This window comes from Larus michahellis, chromosome 5, assembly GCF_964199755.1.
Source record: "Larus michahellis chromosome 5, bLarMic1.1, whole genome shotgun sequence".
In the NCBI taxonomy this organism is placed as follows: domain Eukaryota; kingdom Metazoa; phylum Chordata; class Aves; order Charadriiformes; family Laridae; genus Larus; species Larus michahellis.
In genome coordinates this window covers 66,119,941-66,145,413 of record NC_133900.1, presented here as the reverse complement: position 1 = coordinate 66,145,413, position 25,473 = coordinate 66,119,941, and the positions used below count along the sequence as shown (strand labels likewise).

Here is a 25,473-nt window from a genome sequence, read left to right as displayed (position 1 = left end):
TAACATTTCAACTTGCTTCTAAAAATAATTGGGAATTAAGAATCCTTATCCTGTGGCTTGGCTAGTACTTGTGAAGTAAGTCTGATGTAATGACTCAAATAGTCAATGTCTTCTCATAAAAGCATGTTTACAGAGAAGGAAAAAAAAAAAAAAAAAAAAAAAAAAAAAGAGTGAGCCATCACAAGCTTTCAAAGTTTGAAAAAAAATACATCACCAGATTTTTGGGAAAAAATACATTTTAACAAATTACTAGAGATAAACAATAATAACCTTCATCTTAAGGACTTCATTTTCTTCATTTCCCACCTGTGAAATGACACTACTCGCAGTGAAATTTTAGATCCAATATTGACAAAAATAATCTTGTAAAATTTTTGTAATATCAAAAAGCACAGAAGCAACTACATTAAAATGCACTGAGAAAAAAACTGTACAAACCTCCAGAATATTTAAAAAAATAATATATCCCACAAACACAGATTATATATTAAAATAGGAAAAAAATCCAATTGTACAAAATTATTTGATAACTTTGCATTTTTTGTAGCAAGTATACTCTTTTATTTCCTTTTACTCCAGAAAAGCAGTACCACGTACTGCACATTCACAATTTCCTTAGTTTTTTTACCTAAGGTAAGAATTCAGGCAGAACGATTTGCACTATGTACCACGTGCCATGTGAAGCTTAAGTTACTCTCGTTGGCAAAGCATCAGAAACTATTTCAATCTCCCCTAACTGAAACTTATCTTACTTCAGCTGCAGCCAGTGATGTCACCTCCATCAGGTTGACTGCTCGGAAAGCAAACACAGCAGCTGCCAGGACTGAAAGAAAATGCCCAATATTTAAGTTGCTGACCTGTTAATTAGTGGTTAGAATTAATCTTGATGTAAAATACCAATTCGCACTCCCTTAGAGTAATTCCTTTGATTCTAAAGAATAATATACAATGGATGGCTGCGTTTCAGTTTCCTTGGCCATTCTTTAAAATGGATAGGAAAACCACAACATTCTTTCAGAAAAATCTGAGTGGAAATGCTTGAGTTTAAGATGACTAGCTTTTCATTAAAAGGGACAAGGTGATTTACAATAAATTCATTTCTAAACCAATAATTTTAACTTATTTAAATAGCAATATTTCAATTGTGACTATTATATAACATTTAAAAATGTTTCTTCATTTTGAACTATCTTATATAATTGTATCTCTCTACATAACTGTCTTAAATGTATAAATGGAACCAAAACCTTTTCTCTTCTATTCACCTACTTCATATTTAAAAACTGACTGAACTGAAGATACACGTCATCTTTGGAACCCCCATCTTAAAGCTTCAATAAATCTTAGGATATTATTTCCTCTATAAAAAAATAAGTACAAAACTTTCAAAGTCTCTTAAAAGATGGGACTTCGAAAGAAGAAATGCAGCAAAATCAGAGGACCTCTTCAGTTGCTGTAAGTACTGAAGAAGTACTTGCTATAAATGACTAACATGGATGTCGCATTTTGTGAGAGGTGATGAACTCATTTATTGTTACCACTGAAGCATCTTATGTTCTGTTCTGAGAGCACTTAGCATTTTTGGAGTGCTATCATAAAAAAAAATTACCTCGCATACTTTTGTTAGAGATGCAGTATTTATGCAATTATAGTTTTCTAAAATCAAAGAGCAACTATTTTCTTCTTGTCACAAAATACAGTGAAGCTAACATGTATTTGCCTTACATCCACCTAGACTTAACACATTGTGTAAAAATAATTTTATTACCGGCAAGAATTTCTAGAGAGTTGTATCCCAGGATTCTGTCCCACAGAAGCAGGAGCTGATCTGTAGCTAAATAACCAGAAAATGCTCGTACCATCCATTTAAATGAAATTCTTAGCCTGCAAACAAGTGATAAACAAGAGTTATTATATTTCTGCCTCCCATAATGATCAGACAGATCCTTTATAAATGGAAAATATTTCATTATTTTGCATTTCTCTTCCAGGAAGAATAGCCATTTTCTCTTGCTGCATTAATAATCAATATTTTCCTTTGCAACAGCCATCAGAGAACTATCTAGCATCTCATCTGACAAAGCACTAATATCATTAAAATATTCTGACCAAACAATCACATTAGAGGGATCCTCAGTTATTATCACCCCCAATGTTTCATCGTTTCTGCTATTATGCTATCATGATGGATACCAATTATAACAGCAAGATTTTCAGGTTCTATTGCACTTGGTGCCACAAGCACACTATGGAGTGACAGCCTCCTGCGCTCTCTCCCCTTTCAGTAGCTTCTGCTGTAACTAACATATCTCTGCGTCTTCTGTCCCCTAGGAAATAAATCACTTAGTTCCATCAGATATGATATGAATATCTGAAACTTAGGTGAATAATGCAGCATTGCTCACAGAGCAATTCTCATCTCTTTTTCATAGAGCATACAGAAGAAATGCAAAAAGCACATAAAACGCGGGTTAGACAAAGGACTCCGACTGACTTTCAAGGAAAAATGGCACATCGACGTTTGCACTTTTGAAAATTTTCTCACATCTTTTAAATTAAAATACTACCGAACAGCATTTTCAGACCAATGAATCTGCAGCATTTGTAGCAAGTCCAAAAGAAGTACTTACGGCTGAGCCCCAATTTCTCGAAGGTGATAAAAGAGCTGGGGCAGATGGGTTTGTAGAAGAGTCTCAAACAGCAAACACAATGATACAATGCCCTAATGAAACAAGATCACATCCTGAATACTAACACTCATCCTGCCAAATCTGAGAAAGCAGTATCAGCATGTAAGTATGCACCGATTTTTAATTCAAGCAACAAAACACTACTAATGATATAATATACGGCTGAAGTAAGCAGGGCACAAGCAGCTCTAATGCCTTCAGTCACTAAAGCTTTGCTCCTACAATTCTTTGTATGCATTAGCAACATAATATTTTGTGATAGTTCCTTTCAGCTCTAAGTTACTTATGGTATTTGTATGTCAGGGTCTAAGTACTTAGCGGGTTATTATAATATGACCTACTTGAAATATTTCCACTTTGATGAAACAGACCTCAGCTGCACTAAAACCAGAGGATGCGAGAAACAGTATCTCTCTGCTAACTAAAAGCAAACCACAATGGGGATAGCTACACAAAAAGTTAAATGTAAACACATTTTAAAATTTCTTTTAAAAATTACCAAGAAAATGAATAGATGCCTGTCTGACCGGTTTCCCTGCTATTAGTGACTGAAAGCACAATGCACCGCCTTGAATGGTATATCAAGGAAATCGTTTTTTCTTCTAACGAGGAAATGTTTTCAAAAAGTAATATAACTATTCATCACTTTCTGAAGGAGAAAAAAAAAATTACTGTGTTTTATTCTTCAAGAATAGAAGATAAGCCAATTTCTACAACTGTTGTACCTTCAAGACAGCTGGTCCTGGTCACAAACATAAGTTGTTTAAATTCATCTAGTAGTACTAAATAGCATGTGCTGTCACACAAATACTTGACTTAAAGAAACAGACATTAACTTGGTATCACTCAAACAATATCTGTATGTTAATGACTATATTTTTGCCCCTCTACCCCAGAAAATACTGAAGTGTGCACTTACATGTCATTAATTAAAAGGAAAGTGGGTATGCATTGATGTGACTTCTTGAACGGAGAAACCCGTTACATAAAAGACTTGACTCAAAAAAAATCCCACACCCTCATAAAATGAGAACTGTTCTATTTCAAAGCACATGATATTCTACAAAGACTAACATTGACGTAGAAAACAAAAATATCCAAACTGGAGTTATGTAATAATTTTTCCAAGCTTACCTGAAATATTTTATTATCTTTAAAAGGATATATTTCAATTGCATAGAAAATCATGCCACTGTATATTATTGTTCCATAGCAAACAGAATATCAAGTGAGTGGGTTTTAATTCCTAATGAACTTACAGAGGGATGAGAAGAGATGGAATGGAGTCTGAAGAAAAAACGCACATACATCTCACGGAATATCTGATACAATTTGGAAGGTTCATGGTACAGAAAACAAAGTGGAGCAACTGAAAGGATAAAAGAATTATAATTGACTCAACACTGTAAACTGCTAAAAGAATTCAATGATTAAGTGCATGACGTATGAGGAAAAAACAAGTAATTTATAGTAGTACAATTCACAAAAACAATACTAAACCAGTTATTTAAAAAGAAATATTTTATAATAGAGTCTATTATTCGACATAAAAAGTTAAGAAAGGGAGTACAATACATTCTAGGTAATAGTTCTATATATTTCAAGAATCTAGACTAATGAGAACCTGCTAACTACAGTGCTGGCTTCCGAAGCATAAGAAATAGGCTTTACGGATAGTTTCTCTGGGACGTAGGGCAATGAGATACTGAACAGTGCAAGTTTTTGATTCAACCATCTATAACTTCCAGTGCACCCCTGGGCTCGTGACCACCTCCAAATTGGTTCCCCATTTGTAAGACCAGAATAAGTTTGCTGCTTGAAGATGGGTGTTGTGAAAATGAAAATATTAAAAAAATAGCCTTTGGTTGCCACAATAACATCAGGTAAGTATGGCAGACCTGTTTATTTCTTATAAGCTCTGAAAGCCATGGACATTTGGTAGTTTAATGTTCAGAAGTCCTTTAGTATACTCAATTCAAAATAAGAATTGGCTACATGTGTAAAGCAGCAGACCTCAAACTTTTTGTCAATCAGTCCTTTTTTTCTTTTTGTAAATCAGTCCTTTTTTTCTTTTTGTAAAAGTCTAGCATATAGATGAATATATAGTATGTACATGCTGCACAAACATAATCACTTCCCTGCGATTGCTACTCCATTCACCCAATGCACGCGTCACACACAAGCGTTTCTGTAAACAGCCTTTTCAGCTGTCCACTCATCACCTCTACTGCTTCATTTTACAGGTGCATTCATTATAGATGACAGCTTACATTTTATCACACTCATAGTCTCTACCTCTACATTCACCTTCCCTTCCAGTTTTATTTACGCAAAGCTGAGGATATGGATACATTTGTCCGCACACATAGGTATAGATATGCACATAGATATATGTACATTTATATATATATGGGTGTATGCATGTGTGAATTCATTTTCATTTATATATATAGATATATATATATATCAAGAAGGTGGCTTTATTGAAAATAGTGGCGTACGTGTATGAAAGGTAGGGTGCTAAGGTAGGGCGAGATGTTCACAGAAATGTGTATTTGTGTAGGGGTAAGAAAAGCAGAGGGTGTTACTAGTGTTTTTAATGATTGCCGATGGAGGTGGAAGACTTGGCAGCATGCGTATGTACATAAAGGCCAGGAGGATAACAGAGCAGCGCCTGACAGTTGGCACCCTACGAGTGTACGCATGTGAACATGCAAAAGTGTACAGGATTTACATAAGGCCCCAGACTCTTCCTCGTACAGCAGCACAGCACCCAACACACAGAACGCTCCGCTTGGTCCCAGCTACTGTACCCGCAGCCTGGAGTTACGCTGCTGGGTTTCTGCTGCCTTGCTTCTCAGCCTCCCTCCTTCCTTCCCGCAACCAGCGTATTCGGAGCCCTTGCCAGGGGAGAGGGCAGGAGGGAGGGAAGCAGCTCAGCCCGCTTTGAGAGACGCTGCTCCCAAGGGCAGGGTCAAATCCAAACATTTTGAAAAGTGGTTTCCTGCAGTAAAAGTGAAAGCCTCCTAGTGAGTACCTAAGGAAGAGTTTGTAACTAAGCTGCTCATTACCTCAAAGACTTAAGGTTCCCTACTCCGGGAACCATTCTATTATTTAACGCTCCTTTAACACCTGTTCTAGGCAAGTAGATACAGCAATGGGCCTTTCACATCGTTCATGTTTTTAAGAACTCTTTTCACAGGTAACTTGGTCTACCCAGAAGTGAAACACAAGAAAAGAGCACTCTGTCAACAAACTTATCCCTCTATTCACATACATCAAGACGTATAGCTCAGCTATTAGCTCTCAAAGAAGGAACTCCCATATGGTAGCGAGATGTAATATAAATAAATAGAAAGAGCCTAGAAATTTTAAAATTATATACAACAGTATTCATACACAAAGAAACAGAATACACACAAGTTTAAAAGTTGCAGATAAGTACATAGAGATTTAAACTGCAATATGTTAAAAAGCAATCCAGAGTTTTTAAGAGTTCATCAGTCACACTTACCATACATAGAAAAGCCGTGAAAAGGAATTACACCTACAAAACAAAATATTTAATTTTTTTGTTCTTGTATATTTCTTTTTATCCATTAATAACATATTTCCTTGTTATAGCACTTGCAGTCTTAGATATCAATCTTGTAAATATTTAAGTACAAGAATTGTATCACTTACTTTAGTACAACCAACTACGTGCTTAAACACATGCTACAGTTCCTAGAAAGCCAAGTAAAGCTCCATTTCCATGAAGTTATTACGTATAAGCTTTGCTGAAATCAGAACCTAATTTCAGATAAATGACAACCAGTAACTGTCATGCACTGACAAAGAGGGAGCAGGAAAAAAAGGAGGCCAAGACCTCTAGTAATTCATGTAGTACTCAGATAAAACATTTAGAGGACTTGGCAGTTGTAATCATGGGAGCTATCTTAGCTCCCATTCATTAATTTTCATACAGGGCCGGTAAGAGAGAGCTGCTTTGGCGAAAGGTCATAAGGACAATGCTTCATGGCTACAAAGCTGCAAAGAATTGCAGAGGCAAAAATGGAGGGGAGAACAAAAGCATGTGCTACAACTGACACCAGTGGAACACAGAAGACATGAAAGACAAGGCCAGAGACACAGATTTAAGATTGGTGATGTAAGGCCTTGAAAGCAAGAGCAAAGAGCTTGAACTTAAAATACAAATGCAGCGCAAAAACAGGGAAAGCATTCAATAGATAAGGACTAAAATGGTCAAAATAAGAGCTGAAAAAAAGAATTTTAATAACTGAAGTAACAACATCAGCAATGATATTAACTTAAAATTATATAGATTAGTTATGGCTTAATTTTTAAAATGAAGACAAATTTTGAAAGGAAAAGAATTTAAGGCATGGTTTGTTGAGTACTGAAAAGCTGGGGGTCAGACATGTGTCATTCAGATCCTCTAAGAGGTGACACAAGACTGCAATAGAAGCTGCTGCACCAGAAATTCTTTTCCTTCTCCTTCCCACACACACAGACAAACTCCATATGTGACCACTAACACCAGGCTGAATGCGGTTTTGGAGTAGCTTCAGTCCAGCTTTAAATTAGTGAATTTTACAGAATAACAGCAAAACATAATTTGCAATAGAAAAAGAAGTTATGGTGTATTTGAGAAAAAAAATCCTGTATCTTTTCAATCTACCACTAGAGGAGGCAGTAGTATAATTCTTACCATTTGGAGGATAGAAAACAGCATATTCTTCTATTCCAAGTTTTCCTGTGAATCATCAAACCACAATTAAAATGGAATCAAACTGTTAAAAACTGTAAAGATCTACATTAAAAAGGTGCATTCTAAGTTACAATTATAAAAATCATAACTAATTACATTATTGACCATTTGATATTGTCTAAAACAGGCAAGCAATGCAATAGGACGGGTACAGTGTCAGATACAAAACTAAAATGCAGCACCAATAATGCGGCAAAAAAAAGGGGAGGAAGATTTCAGCAACGCTGTCCCATAGAGATTTTATTTGTGTGGGTCTTAGGAGCTCTAATGGTGTTTGCTGCAGACCTTGAAGACAGGGAAGCTCTATGACGGGGATAAGGTTAAGGGGATAAGTCTGACATGCCGTGGCAGACTGACCTAGGGACAGGAAAGGCATTAAAAAAGATATAAGAACAGATAAAAAATATTCAAGGCCTCATTAAGCCTGCAACAGAGAGGAAGGTGGATGGTATAGCTTCGATATAACAAAAAAATATTTAAGTAATCTGTTGGATACAAAATATTTATTAGGTCAAGACAATCACAGATAGTACAGACAGTACTTTTTATCTTCCCTGCAAAATGAACATGTTATATTAGTTAAGTGTATTTTAACTATAAACCCTAATAATTTAAAATCCACTATCAAAAAATCAACAATTTATTTGGAAATATAAAACTGTCTTTAATCATAATTACAAGTACTTAAAAACTGTAATTACTTTAGTTTTAAAATGAGAAAATACAACTAGAAAATGTAATTACTTATATGAAAACTTACAGAATATTCAGAGATCCTTTAGATCTCCGTGCATTTTGTTTACTCTACAAAGAAGAATTTAGCACAGGGAACTTTTGCCAGGTTCAACGGAATCTGGACTTAGATATTTTCCTGTAGCATGAATTGACTGAATTAAATTCAAAATTACCCTGCAAAGCTCTTGCCTACTACCCCACGAAAATAAAATCCAGTATTTTCCAATTACAGACATCAGTTTTTCATTAAAATAAAAAATACTTTTTACTTTTCCTTTCAATAGTTTGCTTGCTGTGCAGCCGAGACTTGTAATCTGGAAGGAGAGTATTTTTAGCATAAAGCACATCTCTTGGAAAATTAGCCAAAAATAGGACCTACAAGCCTTTCGGATTTACACTGCACAGGTTTAGCAGAGATTTAGATTTCAGCAACTTCATTCCCCGGGTTTGTCTAGGAATAAGCAGGATGTTCCCCATAGCTGTGTTTCTGGGCTGTCATGGTTCTGTGCCTGCAGCGAGACCTGGGATCCCACTGCTGTTCTGCTCTCAGGTGAGCCCTTTGCTTGTTGCAAGAAGTAGGTAAAGAAAACTCCCTGATTCAGTTAAGGAGAGACAAAAGACCTACAAAGCAATAAAGGAAGAAGAAAAAAAAAAATCAGAACACAAACATTGCCTCTAGTGACATAAGAAGCAGCAAGAGGAAAACTGTCAGTAGAGGTCCTGTTCAAAATAAAATGGTACGGGGATCGGGATCACATTTGGCTAAATACACTGGCACGAGGGACCAAGGAAGAAAATGGGAATGCAGAAGGTACATGGGGGGGAAAAAAAAAGTTATTGTCTTCAAGAAGGAAGACAAAACTCGCAACCTCTGGTTAAGGCCAAAGCAGGTGAAGATCTAAAAAGCAAGGAAACAGAGTACAGAGGTTTGACATTAGAAGTTGGCAGAGAAGGCAAGTGGACTGAACCAATACATTTAAGATTGTTAAGAAAAATAAGACTCACATGAGAACTTAAGCCAAAGGACACCCAAAAGTAAGCTAACACTCTGGAAGATGCCATGCTTTGAAAAAAAATCAGCACAAGTCTGCTTGGTAGAGCTTTACTCTCTCAGACCTTTGAACCGAGCCCTCAATTCTTCAGCAATATGTTCTGCTCCTGTCTACAAATACCTGCAAAACTCACTGCTTTGGGAAGATAACACCCTATCACCACTTCCAGCTGCTAAATTTATTGAAGTTGCAGAGGACAACATTGTGTATTTAAATTTCTAGCTCTGACAAAGATAGATGTTGTCAAGATTTTACCATATCGTCATAGCCGTGTGTTCAATTTATTCAGTGAAACACTGGAGAATTATACACAGAAAACTACAGTAAAAGAAAAACATCGCAATCTGGCCTTCATGTGATCAGCTTCTAAACTGTCAAAATGGAATCCATGTAGATGTCAACTGGATACATGAAGTTTTTATTTACATCCTTTTAAAGGTAGTCTACTAGGTGTAATGAAAATAAAGCAAATTCACATACTGTATTACTGCAGCAGCCAACAAAAATCAATACAATCTTTTTAAAACAACTCCTTTTACCTCGTATGTATGATTTGGGTGGGGTGGCACTACTGTAAGTAAAGTGCTCCAATACAGATGTATCTCGGGAAAAACAGAGCAATACCTGTAGAAAAGACAAGCATATAAAAATCAGCTGACTTACCAGATCAACAAAGCAATGGCAAACAGATTTAAGGACCTGCCTAAATTAGCACCTACTAGGTGCTATTGAAAAGAGCTAATAAGGTTGAAAGCTCTTGACCAACCTAATATACTTTCCTGTTCAAGTTCCCAGGCTCGCTTTAAATTTGCTATGATTTTACCTTCATATTTATTTGTTAGTAAAATATCTACGTTCTCCAACCCTCCTCTTTGCCTCTCAGCACGGGTTTATTCCCTTCTGTCACATCATTGATGACTGTGCATGGACCTGGCTGCTGTGGTGCCTATTAGATCATCTTTCTATTCAGTTACTATGACCTGGGGAAGTCCTAATAAGTAAATAAGCAAATGAAACATTTACATTTTTGCATGTGTGCAGTTCCAGAAGACTGATCCTTACATTCACTCTCATTTCCAGGAGCTTTACAGAATGCTTGCATGATATTCTGTTCTTTCAAAAAGCACAGATTATAATGTTCACCTCATATCCATAAGTTCTGAAATACACGTTGTATTTTGTAAAATATATTTGTATTTTTGATTGTTTACACAAACTAAAAATCCAGTATTCCTCGAAAAAAGTTAACAATAAAGGATCTCATCCTACACGCAGTTGTAAAAAATGTAATAATTAGTATTGTACTTCAAAAGTTCCTGTTTTTATGCAATGAAAGACTGCACTATCAAGAATGTACACAAGAGGGCAGAGGTAAGACAGACTCCAACTTGCTGCTGACTTTTTTGCACACCTCCAACCCTCTGCTGTTGCACGTTTTAAGAGTTCGTTTGGTTTAACTGTAGCCAAGGTGTAAAAGGTAGAAACGCTATAGATGGTGTTTCACTACATAATTTATTGTGAATAATAATGAATGGATTTTTCCTTCAACTAATTATTGCAAACGTTCTCCAGATATCAGCATTTGTCAAAAGGAAACATGCAAAACTGAAACACTGTGACATCTGAACATCATTGCTTTTATTTTTTATGGAAAGCAGATCATATTTTGAGACTTCTTCCTCTTTTGAACCTCAAAACTATTTCTCAGATACAAGCATCTTTTAAAAAATAAATAGTTTCTTTATCTCAAACAGTTTAAGCTAAATGTTATTTTTGCACAATACACAATCATTTTCATAGCTGCCAAAATACAGCTGACAATAACAATACACAGGCAAATGTAATTCTCTGTATATGTTAACTGAGGTGAAAGAAAAAGAAACTGATCTAAAAAGGACATAAATTATGTTCTCTCATAAGGGAAAGAATGTAACCTTAACTCAAGGTCCCCTTTTTTAGGAATACAGTGTCCAGTACCAGTATCTGGAAGTCTTTAAATTAAGACTATGCATCTTTATAAGAAATAGACTCTAGCTGAAACATAAGTTACACATAAAAACTGCTGGGTGAGGTTCTTTGCATGTATTCATTATGCAGGATGTAAGACTAAAGTATTTAAATTGAACCTCTGGCCTGAAATAATGAATTTCCAAATTTATTAATTCTCATTCACAAAAATGATAATGATAAAGAAAACAATGACACAAACCCCTTTTTAAGTACAGAAATGTTTGGCAAACTATTGGATGTTTATAATCAAAACTGAAAAGAAAATCACTGAATTCAAAGGGCTGAGAAAAAGAAAAAAAAACAAAGCCAAAGCTTTTATAAAAAAGAAATCACTATGTTAGAAGTAACTGTATTCTATTTCAATAGTCATAAAGAGATAATAAAAACATGTAAACTTTGGGATAAAGAAAGCAAAGATATCAAAGGAAATAAATTACATAATTTCACAGTGTTCTTTCCAAAAAGGATTGCATGCTACTAAAGAGGCACCTATAATCTAACAAAATATTCTCGTTGTTTTATGCCCAAATTTTCTGGTTTCGATGGATGCTTTATCTGTTAAGTAATACACAGACAAATGCCACACTCCGCTCCATGACTTGGAAAACTTAGAGGCAGTAACTAGTAATGAAAAAAACCCAAAAAAACCTAGTGCGAACATGGAAATAGTTTGATACAAACTGACATTTTCATTACCTATTTTATTTAGCCAATATTTAATTCCAGTTATCGCATGAAATAAATAAATAAATAATATTCCATATCAGAGTGATTCACACTGCAGAATTTTTCCAGGGACCATAGAACAAAACTGTTTTGCAGCAATGCATTTGCAAATTAGGTTGGAAGAGAAAATTATCAAGGAAAAGGGATAACTTTCTTCTAGAAAAGAGTCTGAAGAATACCACAAAGTAGCAAACAAAGCCAGAGCCACTAATAATTAGAAGCTTGAGATATTGTTTGCCTCAAAGCAGTAAAACTAGCCACTTAATTTTTCAGATTTTTGCTGACTCTCCTTCAAATTACTAAAGATAGTTTAGTACTTTTTATGATTTTCATTCTGTAGTCATTCTTTTAGTTAATAGAGATATATAAAAAAATATCAAACAGTGCTATATATTGAGAATGATGAACAAAATCTATTTCTGACTGTTTAAAAACATAAGATTATACTGTATACTAGTTCATACTCCTTCACAGATTATAATCCTGTGTCCACTAGAACCATCTGTCAATAACTAATTAACATGCCTTAGTAGTCCACACAATGAACATCATCTTTGCCCTTAAAGCAAGAAAAACTTCTACATGTAAATATTTTATCATTAGGTAGTCACTTCTCAAATTTTAATTCAGAAACAAATTCAGATACAAATCTTAATATTGTAACTATTTTTAAGTAAAAAAGGCTATAATTTCATGAGGTTATAATTTGAAAAGGATTAACGTTTAAATGCTTATTACACTAAAAGATTATAAGTAGACATGACTGAACAGTCTGCTTAAATAGTAACACATTTTAATATCTATATGGACTAAGCAGCATTAAGGACAGTTTCTTGGTTAGTTAAATTACTAGCAGTTTTACATATTGCCATCAAAGAAGAAATCATTTAGTTTCACATAGCTCTAGAGCAAAAAATTAAGCAAGTCTAACCTAACAGATGTGACTAATGAAATTGAAAGCACTGCGGAAATGGTAAGTTTGCTGCATGACATTTATGTTGACACTGCAATCAACTACACATTAGGAAATTCATAAATGTAATCTCCTTCTATTTAAGGGCATTTGACAGGCAGCAACAAAGATAATTCTTTACAAATTAGTTGGGTTCCCCATTGCTAGAAGCGGCTTTGCAACAGGAGCAATCCGAAAAGTAATCATAAATATCACTACCTTACTCAGAGTCTTCGATTTAAAAATACGAGAATACAGTATCTTTTATGCTTCTTGCAGTAGGCCACTGTAAAGCAGTACTATTTTTCTTTTTTTAAACTAGAACCCGCAATATACTTCTCCAGTTCTCTGTGTGCCACAGCTGTTAATCCTTTTATCATTGCAAAGCTGGAAAGGGGAACAATAAGGCTGACTTTACCGCATTGGAAAGACATTGTGTAGGGTCCTTCAGGGTAGGAGTTTCAGAAGCCTGTCCTGCTTAATCTGTTTAAGTGTACAAGATTGTTATTCAGACGGGAAAGTACGTGTAACGTGGCAAACAGACGCGTCTGTCTAGGGTCCCCCTGTACTCTGCCTACACACAAAACACAAAGACAGTCCTTACTCCAAGAATTATAATAATCCCACAGGAGTAAACTTTCTATCTTTTCTAAGGAAAAAATAGTTACATACCTGATATAAATAATCCTCAAATACGAAATAGTAGTCATCATTGCTTGCTGTCAGCTTTACATCCTGTCATCAAAAAATACAGCATTTTGAAGCCAAAAGATATCTTTTCAGACTCCCATAGAAACTAAACTTAACAGAGTGCTAGAAGACACTGTTTCACCTTTGGATCATGAAAGAGCTGTAGTTAAGTATATCCTCTGTATTTTAAAATTAAAAAATACTATATTAACTTGATGATTAAAGTATTCAGAACTGAACCTTGAAATGGAAGCAGTCAGACCCCAGTGCTACCTTGCTGGCAAATCCAGTTATTCCTTCAAATGAAGTTACAGTTTCTTTATGACTTAACGGCTCAACTCAAACAAACGTCTTACACAAGAGCCAACACAGGCACAAGGAGAGAGTATACAACAATAAATTCACACTAATTATTCTTACACTCCTTAAAACTAAACCACCTAACATTTTCTTTGTTAAAAAAACCCCAGCATACTGGTGCGATGAGTATATCGATCACTTAATCACTCTTTAGTGAATTACTTACTTTGTAAATCAGGCTGTCCACTAAAAGGTCGTGCTGAATCACATTTGACTTAAGCTGTTCATAATACAAGATATCCTAAAATTAAAAATATTATCACCATCAGTCTGAGATACAACTTTAATTTATATTTAAACTAACAAAGCCAATTTCAACAATTAAAAAAAACAAATTATAAGCATGTATTCAGCTGAAAAACCCACTGCATAATTTATGAAGCATTCTATCACAGTTTATTGTAGTTTAGGCCCTAAGAAATGAGGCAGATATCTGAGACATTATAAAATGATCTCCCCCTTTAGATAATTAATAAAATGAGAACGAAGCAACTAGTTCAAACTAAAGATCCATAATCTTCCAACCTTTGGGTCTCTCTACACCTAAAACCTTTTCAATGCTCAAAATCAATACGCTTTGTTTTGTTTGTTACCCTCTATTTTCATGCACCTCTCCACCAACAGGTTCTGCCATATCTTCTAGCATTAGCGAGTAGCTGCAAATACTTGATGTTAGTCTAATATGAATCTCTAAATAGTTTAAATTTGTGAAAAGATTAAATGATAAATAGTTTTCGTAAACTCCAATTACTTCCTGAATGTCTACAGAACATACACAAGGGTGAAACGATGGGGAAGAATCAGAACAAACATTTCTCTGCTTTTGCTTATGCTATCCCTTTCTTCTTAGAAAGAGCTTGCAAAGGAAAAAAAGAATTATACATCGCACTATCATCATGTAATTCCTAAATCCCTCTCTGCCATTATGCCTATAATTGAGTAACAGTTTCAGATGGATTTGGAATAATTCATAAACTAAATCAGCAGTCCCAAAGCCCCTTCCCACTTCAAACAACTATTTTGATTTCAATGTGTCTCTATGGACACCATACAAATACTTGTATATTCCAAGCTTTACATAATATTTACTGCTGATTTCTTTGCAAAAAGGCTAAGTCTGCTGTAAAGATTTAAAGAACAAATGGGCAGTAAGATGAAATTTTCAGAAGGAGAGAATGGAAAAAAAATTGAAGAGAAGGCAAGGTGATGTTGTACTGTTCTTTGTATTAATCCAAAACTGAGAAGCGGTGAATAGTATACACTTAGAAACTATTAGAATTAATATATTATTCAACTGTTAAGTTGCAATGAGGACAAAAGCTGTATTTATTAAGCACTGAAAACTACCACAGGGAAAATATTTACGTTTTTCTTTCTGAGAAATGAAAGAGGGAGGCATAAACACTACACTATTTCTTTAGTGAGGATCAGACATAAATACTTACTAAATGTAAATTATTTGCGGTATGAATGTAGCATTCTGTTCTTAAAAGCTACAGAGAACTACTCTAATAGTCAAGTCACAATTTTAAAGCAGCAATACTGTAGTTTAATTAAGTGTAACACGGCCAAGTGAATAATGTCTAAAGTTTTTTTTTGCCATCTCAAATGACTGTATATATCAGAATGGAAAGAGCTAATAAAAAAAACCCAAACAAAACTTCTTTCTCCTGCTAAGCAGGCGGCACGATTAACTCTTTCTGTTGCATATGCAAGTACTCCTGCATAAGAAATGGTACAATGAAACTCATGGCTACAAGGGTACTAGATAATGCAATTACTAATCTATTGTTACTTGAGAAAGAGATTCTAATAACCTCGTGGTTTCCTGTTATCATTGCCCAGTTTTTAGTTCTCTACAACTGTCTTGAACAATTGCTAAAAGCTGTTTAGGAGTGGGAGATGAAAGTGGTATGAAGGAAGAGAGTAATCTTTTGCTACGCACATATAGAGCACATTTTAAATCTATACGCAGAAACAAGTTTTCTTCGTAAAATACTTTCACCTGAGGTTACACAGTGGCTCCAAGCCACAAGTTACGGTTATCGCTAGCCCCGTGTTTTGTGCTAACCTTCTGCTTCCTGCATTAGAAAGCAGTTCAATTATGTTTTATGTTTGCTTACAAGAGTCCGTAGATTTTCCTGTTATTATTAAAATTATTGTAAAACCACAATTAAAAAGTAATCACTTAGGTATACGGTCCACCCATCTTAACAGTCAGAATAATTTGGTATTAAGTTTAATCGCTGCTGATTTAGTCACACTGAGAATAGACTTAGTTATTTGGTATGCAAGGAATAGCTTTACTGAATGTATGAAGAACAGATTTTGGTACAAGAAAAAATATTCATAAATGATGCTCTACTGTACGGACATCATGAGTTTAGAGTGCTACTTTCAGTGAAGTTTTGTTTATGGCATCACATTGAACTATGATTGTTATGTTATTAATTTCTTAACATGTTTATCAGCTTCCTACACCTTAATTCATGAATGCATTATTAATAATGAAATGAAAAGAATCATGCTAATTGCAATTATACATAAATTATAGTTTATGCCAATATCCTCCAAAGAAGAAAAACAGAAAACTGCTGAAAGAAATTTAAATAAACAGAGGATTTGCTAATTGTTAATCCATAATGACACATGTATTTAAACCACTTCGTAACCATTCTTTCTGTTTTAGCAAAGCTGAAGTGTAGAAACTTTCCATTCCCCACCCTTCAGACTCGCATACTGATTTTAGAAAACAGTCTACTTAGAATATAGCGCAAGTGCCGACTGAGTCAGAAGAGATTTGAATTACTTAGCCTTAACCAATAGGATGTACAATTTCTGATACATATATTCTTCCCAATTTTCCTCCTTATTTTCTTTCAATTGGAGTAAATATTTCTAGCAATTAAAAACATCGCAAGAATAAGCAACCTGATGGTTAGGGCACTGTCTTAAAAGAGAGAACGACTGGGTTCAGACTCTTCGCAGAAACTGAACGCAAGGTCCTTATAATTCAGTTGAATCCTTTCTTCAATATGATTTTAAATTAAAAGGGTCAACAGTTCATCACCTTTTCCTTTTTCAGAAATAATAGTTTCTCCTTTGCTCTTACAAAAACGCACGAGGCCAACTTGCTCATTACTCAGAAAATCAAACACCATTTGCCATTATAATTTCAGAATGTACTAAAATTTCAAACACAACTCAAAACTCTACCCTGGAAAAATGAACAGCAAATTTACATTGCAAATATTAGCAGAGTAAAATATTTTAACAGCTCAATAGTAAAAAGACCTGAAGGACAAGGTGTTCACCTGAACTGGAACTCCTGAGAAAAAGTTTGGGAAACAACTCAGAGATTATTAAAAAGGGACTTGCAAGGAAAAACCAATTATAACCATTACAGGTTCTCTCATAACCATTTTCTCTTAAACTGTGGTTGTTGTGATGCAAAATGAAGTCTGGGCTTGCTTGGCAGTTTTTCAGACGCAACTTGACTACAAGAGGATCTTGCCCATGCCTCTTAGTAAGACAAGAGGCTTGTGAGTCATGTTGTATGACTAAATTTATTCCTTATATCTGAATCATAAACAAGATTGGTCACAGATTTACTTTCAAGCCACATGACTGTCTTGCTCAGTGATCAGTTTTTCCTCACACAGCAAGGAATGGTAAGAGCTTCAGTCAGGCTTCAAAAAAGATTCAAGTCTCATTTTACTATTTTACTTGCTGCATTTCTTCCCCCAGATGAGACAACTGACTATCAGCAAATTTCAGGAGTGTCCAAAAATGTGGTACATTTCTTAGCCTAAAATGTTTTCAATTATAAAACCAAAATGTTACCATTTTCATCTGATTCAACCTTTCTTCTCTGTCTGCCAAATCTTAATGTAACCTTGATTTGTAAACTTTTTCCTTTTTAAAAATGTGTTGTATATTTATATAGATTGAAGCTTTTCTCAAAATGATATATATTTTTTTCTACTGCACCTCCAAACTTCTTTCCAACTGCAAACAAAGTACATTTCAGGATTGCAGTGCCCAGTCCTCTTGACCTTTCAAAGCCACATTACCAAAATTTCCACCCCAAAAAACTCATACTGTATCCACTGGAGAGCAGAAGGAAAGGGGAGCTCTGAAAGTAGCTGAGAGGCAAGAGAGAACAGTATCTTTCAGCAGTACCCAGTGATGCTAGTTTAAGCAGAATCTGGTGATTCACCTTTGAAATTAAGGTTTGGATTACTCAGCAGCCTCTGTGCAGGCACAGTCCATGAAATCCCTGGCACTGGAGCTGCACGCTCACTGCTGAACCGTAGGCAGCTCATGATTCATTTTTTGGTTACCCTCACCATGTGATTGCACTTATCTATACTTGCCTCTCAAATCTAATACAAGAAAGCTGTGGGTGAAACACAGAACCAGGAATATGAAGAAAGATTGACGCTGGGGAGCCTAGAAAGGAAGACACTAAGATTTGTGGGAACTGGATGAAGCCTAAAGAATGGCAATCAGCATTAATTAGATGAGCTGTAGATTTTGGGACAGAAGCACCAGAAACAAGTACAAACCAAAAACCTAATCAGATTACATAAAGAGACAGTGGCAAAAAGAGCTAAAGGAAATCCCTACTGGCAAATCCTTGAAGAGGATCCAAAGCTTATTCTCCTTTTACCAGACACCTCTGAAATCTACTCGTAATGTACATCCTTGTCCAGTCAAAGATTATGACAGTCCATCACTGGTACTGGCTTCTCTGTCGTTTGAATGGTATAGTGGGTACCTTAGGCTACTGATCCTAATCTACAAAACCACTTCTGATAAGGCATAGAGTTACATAATGCTCCATTATGAACTTACCACCTCGCCTATTTATTAAGCTTTTAAACCTAGGAAATTACATTCAGTAAAAGCTGTAGTAAAGCAAAGCATTATGAATTTCTGCATGATGGAGTCTTCAGAATTAACATTTATTTTCAACCCATTAACTCAAAAAAATATGAGGGGGGAAAAAAAGCTTATGAGATAATGAACAATTTTGTTTTCCAAGCACTGCCTGAATAGCATGCAGTGAATAAATAATAGGGTAACACACCGACCACAAGCAAAAAAAAAATTAAACAGATTCTCAGTGTGTGCCATCCATTTTGTGCAATCAATGAGGCAGACATCCCACAGGAAAAAACCGTGATTGTGTGAGTCAAGATCATACTATAAAATCTATATATACAGTAAATTGGACTGTTTGCACAGACAATATTAGCTGTGACACTGTCCAACTTTTAAATGTTTGACTTTGCAACCTTAAAAATGCTCTTTTAACACAGTTTCTCTAAAATGTACCATTACAAATGAAAACTAATAAACATTTCATAGCCGGGCGATGTGCTTACACATTTCTAAATAATCCTGCATATAGAGGTTAGAGTTTATCATTTTCACTATTATGACGCTAGATTGCTAGTATCATCACTTACTTGGCTGTATATTAGCTTTATACAGAGGCTGAGTTTTACAGAATTAAATTTTTCAACCAACAATATTGGTTGCTAACACACACAATGCTGCTCATGACAAATCCTCATGATGTTTTAGATTAAAGAAAGGAAATTCACGGTCCTTATGGGTTATAGATTCATACAGCTATAAATGTAATAGAGCCTAAACTGCAAGTCAGAGACATTAGAGCAAGAAACCTCTGCAACCACACAACTCAACTCCTGCAGAGTATACAACCGGTAGAGAAAAAAAGTGTTAGATAAATCAATAAAGTCTACGTGAAATACAGCAGATCATAAAACAGCTACATGTATATGAAAACTGCTTTGCTATACTTTACAAAAAATAAAGCAGCGTATTCTTTACAAAAAATAAATCGGTATATTCAGTATATGCAAGAATAACATCTCAGGGTTTTAGCATTCTGGGAGTAGATACAGCCTTACTTCTGTGAAATGCTAGTAAATGCAACGCTTAAAATGAACTACGGACATTGAGCTTGTAACATAGCTATAGTAACCCTGTGCTATCATACCTGATCTATGAGCAGTCTGCTAGGTCTCAGTCAGAAACCCTATCCTTTTAGTGCATTTGTATTTTTGGTACTCAAAGTCCATAAAACAACTGTAACTTAGAGCCCAGGATAACAAGTACTGTACTATGTTATGCAAAAATAATCTTGGAAAATAAGATAAAAGGCTCTGATAGCTGTTACGTTAGAAGATACAGTTTCGGTTTAGCATGACAGAAACACATTCATATGCACTTACATCACCAGCTTAGATGACTTTCTCCAACATAGCCTATTTTGTTCCACATACTTGATTATTTCTGTTCTTTGTGGGGATGGAGGGTGGATTTTGTATTTTACTGTTTTCCAATCCTTTATTTCCACAATCTCAAAATGACAAATTCACAGACTGCATCACTTCATCCATCCTTACTTACCACTTTTTCTTGATCTTATTGTTACTATTTTCCAGCCACTTATCCTTATCTTTCTACAGTTCTTTCATAGAATCGTTTAGATCGGAAAAGACCTTTAAGATAATCAAGTCCAACAGTTAACCTAGCACTTCCAAGTCCACCACTAAACCATGTCCCTAAGCACCACATCTACACATCTTTTAAATACCTCCACAGCTCAGCTGATGATTCAACCACTTCCCTGGGCAGCCTGTTCCAACACTTGACAACCCTTTCAGTGAAGAAATTCTTCCTAATACCCAGTCTAAACCTCCACTGTCACAACTTGAGGCCGTTTGCTCTTCTCCTATCGCTTGCTACTTGGGAAAAGAGACCACCTCCCATCTCACTACAATCTCCTTTCAGGTAGCTGTAGAGAACGATAAGGTCTCCCCTCAGCCTCCTTTTCTCCAGACTAAAGAGCCCCAGTTCCCTCAGCTGCTCCTCATAGGACTTGTTCCCTAGACCCTTCATCAGCTTCTCTGGACACACTCCAGCTCCTCAGTATCTTTCTTGTAGTGAAGGGCCCAAAACTGAACACAGTATTCAAGGTGCAGCCTCAGCAGTGCTGAGTACAGGGGGATGATCACTTCCCTAGTCCTGTTGGACACACTATTCCTGATACAAGCCAGAATGCTGTTGGTCTTCTTGGCCACCTGGGCACACTGCTGGCTCATATTCAGCTGGCTGTCAACCAACACCCACAGGACATTTTCCAACAAGCAGCTCTCCAGCCACTCTTCCCCAAACCTGTAGCATTGTGTGGGGTTGTTGTGACCCAAATGCAGGACCTGGCACTTCACCTTGCTGAACCTCATACCATTGATCCAGTCTGCCCAGGTCCCTCTGTAAAGCCTTCCTACCCTTATATCAGCTGCCCTGATATAAGTGTCCACGTGCATCCTTGCAATAAGTTGGAGCTGAATTACCATTTATTACACAGTAAAGGCACATACACAAGCAGTTGTGATCAAACTGCTAATGTACTGTTCTCTAGTTACTTAACAGTAAACTGAGTTAATTACCTCAGAGCAGAGACTAACCTTTAGACTAACATCTAAAATACTCACACTTCGTGCATAGTATAAACACACCTTAAAACAACTATAAACCAGAGTTAACTTTGAAAGGACCTAACTGTGGCTGAAAAATATATTAATAGGCAGGCATAGCTTGTTTCTCTTCAAAAAAGGTAACTGTTGAAAATTGTCCATGTAAATTTCAGGAAACGGATTTTAATAAATCTATTTCCATAGTAACTCCTGCTTTACATGAACATAAAATGAAATATTTTATCATTTTTCTGATTGTTATCTTGACTTTCAGTAATCAAAACAGAATACCTGGGTTTTTTTATTCAATTACATAATTTTCCACATGAAGAGAAAAATGCTCTTGGAACATGCAGCATTTGACAGAATATAAACAGATGCAATGTAACTAACAACATTAATTTCACACATCTAATATTCCTGTTCTTATAAAGACTTCAAAAATTCAGGTTGCCCTGATAGTTTAAAATAACTTAAATCTAGTGTTGAGTATCTCAAGTAAGATGTATAAAATTTTGTTAGTCTTTCAACAGCTCTGTCTTCTACAGAAAATTCAATCTTTTATTTACTAGAAACAAAAGTGTATTTTTTTTTTCAAAAAGGAAATAAACTGAGTAATTCTAATACCAGATCAAATAACTTCAATTCCTTAGGTAAGCGGTCAATGAACAGGATTTATGTTCGTTTTTAAGGGCAAGATATTATGATTGTATTATGTAGTTACCAATAAATGCCCCAGTATTACAAGAAAATGGCTACATCCTCAAAGGACATAAGATATTGTAAAATTATTACATTTATGAGCAAATTTACATGTATGCGTGTTATTTATTTTTTTTTGCAATAAAAGCCTTGCATCAAACTACTTGCAATTCTGAGAAGACTTAAACAGGGATTTAACTTTTTAAGGGATATTAGGCTTCGGATACTGCAAAAGATTCCATTGTCGAGGACTTGCATCAAATAGAAGGTACTATGAAAAACTGCTCCTGTACAAGGGAATAAGAAAACAATCCACATCTTACTAGTTCCTCTTTATGTATTTTTGATTGTACATATGTAGAGCACACGCAATAATATATAAAGCAATTTACAAGATATGTACATGCATACGATGACAGGTTCAGATAGCCAGGAAAAAGGTATGGCATATCTTTTTTTCATAAAACTTAGAAAAAGATAAGAGAGGTTCAGTCTTCTTTCCTGTCCCATTCTTAAAGTCAGCACCATACAGGAAAACCTCAGAAGCTACCCAGATCAATTGAATAGTTTGTTCTACAGTATTTTGCTCATCTATCTGTTTTAGGGAAGAGCCTAAAAGACTATCACAGCACAGAGTTTTTTACAGGCATGTGTATATTTCTCATAAAATGTTTATCAGTTTCTGTGACAACTCAGTAGAACACTTCTATTTTGGAAAAAGATCACTAGAAGATACGTGCTTGCACTTTTGTGTTTTCACCTAGTCTTCATATTTTACTCTCACTTTGCTTCTTACCTCTGGTTGATTAGAAATATTGAGAATGAGGGCCCACAGATCAGCTCGGAGTGCTGTTGGACATCCCTGACGAACATATTGTTGAGCGGCAGCGCTATCCTGCTCTGCTAAAACTGTAAGAAACAAAGCGGGTAATGAACTGATGTAGTTTAGGACTTCCAAAGTTTAACAAGTTATCAAAAACTTTAATTTCTGACTTTACAAACTGGTTTACCATGCTGTAAGCACTAGCTAAAGGGAAGATATCTAAAAGGTCTGGTTTCCACAATGCAGTTTTGAAGTAGTTCCCTGGGAAACAAGGCAATTGGTATTAATAAGCAAGGCTGGACTATCTTCTGTCATAAAATAGCACTTAGTATGTATAGTCGTAGTATGTATCTATGACTATATGAAGGCTAGTTGCAGCTAGTAGGCTGGCATCAATTGGAAGAAGCAGCTGTATATAGCCACAAAATACTCCTGTTGAACTATGAGAGGTATCTCATTTCAAATAGGAGATTGCCACTCATTCTGTTTTTTTACTTCTCTCCCATTTTTAAGGTAACTGTACAAATATCTTCACAGATAACTGTGGGACAAGAATTTTCCACTCAGAGTGTACTGTCATGTTCTCTCATTATTGGTATGCGCACTCTAGTGGATAAAGACTTTCTTTCTTAAAAGATTTTGTTTTTCCTTCAGATTGACATAAAACAAATACTCTGCTGTTGACAGGTTAGCTTAGATGAGCCATCGTTGTGAAGCTTTAGGCTATCCTGTCACTACTGTACATACCTTGTCTCATTCCTTACTTAAATCTCTAAACTTGAAAGACATGCATCTTTAGCTATCCTAATCTGGTAGATGTGTTGTTTCCCATTGAGGTTATGTGATTAACTGTACCCTCATACCTGAAATGTCTTTCACAACAGAGAGAAACTTGGGAGAACATTTCAGTGAGTTTATCTAGACATTAGACAGGTGTTGTATTGGTACTTAGCAGTTTCCAAATCCGTATCCTCTGATTTTTCTGAAGTCTTTCAGAAACAACTTGCTTTTCTAAATTTCACTAAATTCAATATTCACAATATCTGCCCTGACATGAATTAAGGACATAGACATATGTGTCTGACATAGACGGATGAGCTTTGGAATTATAAATCTATTTAATTGAGTCCTCTCTCCTTCCCTCTCTTCCTTAATACTGAATAGACCCGTCTGCCAATTTTCTGTTTAACCTGCAGAGCTCCAACACAGGTGGTGTGTGATCCTTTTTTCCTAAACAAAGAGGGCAAAAAGAAAAAACATTTCTACATTCCCCACAAAACTTCAGAAAAGACTGTGATTCACCTCAGTGTCCATAAGTGCTTACCTCATTTCTTCTTACTGAGACACAAAATATTAGAAAGCAGTTTTGCTATATACAAGATAGGTTTTACTAAATAATTAAAGAAAATTTCTCAGACTTGGCAATATACACCTAACATAAAAACAAAATCAATACATCAGTGGCAACCAAACTCATAACCAACACCCAATACAGCATGCAGTAGGATTCCCACTGAATGAACTGAGATTTCAGTTTATGGTCAAGAATCTTAACTACATTTTTACAAAATTTTATGTCTTTTCATACAGAAAAAGCTAAGACAATCTGTAATAGAGGCTGCTCTACACAGACGAGAGATGAGGAGTAAGAATTCCACTGTCGAGTTGAATGACTGGCTTGGGAAGCCTGGATGGGGAATTTCTTTGGAAGAACGGGAAAAGAACAGAGAGATGGACAGTACCCTAATGAGTTGCTCTTGGACCAGAAAACAGACAATGTGGGATGGAAAGAGGACCACAAAAGGAGAAGTAAGAAAGAAAGTTACTGTCTTGTTCTACAACAAAGGGATGGAGGATTTTTGGGATAGTATCCACTTGATTTTTTTCTTTGATGGTGACAATGTTTAGCAGGAATCCCAAGAGAAAGTAAGGAACAGATATTGATGGATTTCAAACATTCCTTGTACATTTCTTCTATAAGCAAATGTGGGCTAATAAATGATTATTTCTTTTATCTTTCCCTTTCTTTTGCAGGTTATTTCTTAACCTACAAAAAACCCCTGGAACTCCTTCAGAAAAAGCAGTATACAGACACAAATGAGCAAATTTTCCATAGTGGCTAAGTATTGCAATATTTAGTAAGTTCTGCAATTGCAAATAACCACCGAAAAGACTCTGTTTGATGCACAGGCGTCAATCCCATTACACTAATGAGAACAGTGTGTGCAGAGAAGGGAGTCCAGAGTCTTTTGATTTTAAAATGAAATTCAGTAGTAGCATAAGTTAAGTTATCACCAAAAAGTTATGTCTCTATGCTTCCTATTTCATTTTTAATGAAATATCTGTGGAGCTATTTATCTAGTAGTTACTGGTAGACTGCAAATGCTTTTCTGTCTCTGTCTAAATTACACCAGTATTACTGACTGTCTCTATCTAAATTACAATGGT

At 35.5% G+C, this 25,473-nt stretch overlaps 1 protein-coding gene across 2 annotated transcripts in view; it reads right to left on the bottom strand.

Moving 5' to 3' along the window:
• The window catches only part of TBC1D19 (TBC1 domain family member 19), a 50,684-nt gene that overhangs the window by 870 nt on the left and 24,341 nt on the right, over positions 1 to 25,473 (bottom strand). For both annotated transcript variants that reach the window (XM_074587750.1, XM_074587751.1), the window contains 10 exons: positions 22,999 to 23,111; positions 14,153 to 14,227; positions 13,609 to 13,671; positions 9,788 to 9,872; positions 7,402 to 7,446; positions 6,205 to 6,237; positions 3,950 to 4,059; positions 2,631 to 2,722; positions 1,769 to 1,884; positions 753 to 823 (listed from right to left, as the gene is read on the bottom strand). In XM_074587750.1, the coding sequence (XP_074443851.1) occupies positions 753 to 823; positions 1,769 to 1,884; positions 2,631 to 2,722; positions 3,950 to 4,059; positions 6,205 to 6,237; positions 7,402 to 7,446; positions 9,788 to 9,872; positions 13,609 to 13,671; positions 14,153 to 14,227; positions 22,999 to 23,111 (803 nt within the window). The remainder of the gene's footprint in view (positions 1 to 752; positions 824 to 1,768; positions 1,885 to 2,630; positions 2,723 to 3,949; positions 4,060 to 6,204; positions 6,238 to 7,401; positions 7,447 to 9,787; positions 9,873 to 13,608; positions 13,672 to 14,152; positions 14,228 to 22,998; positions 23,112 to 25,473) is intronic.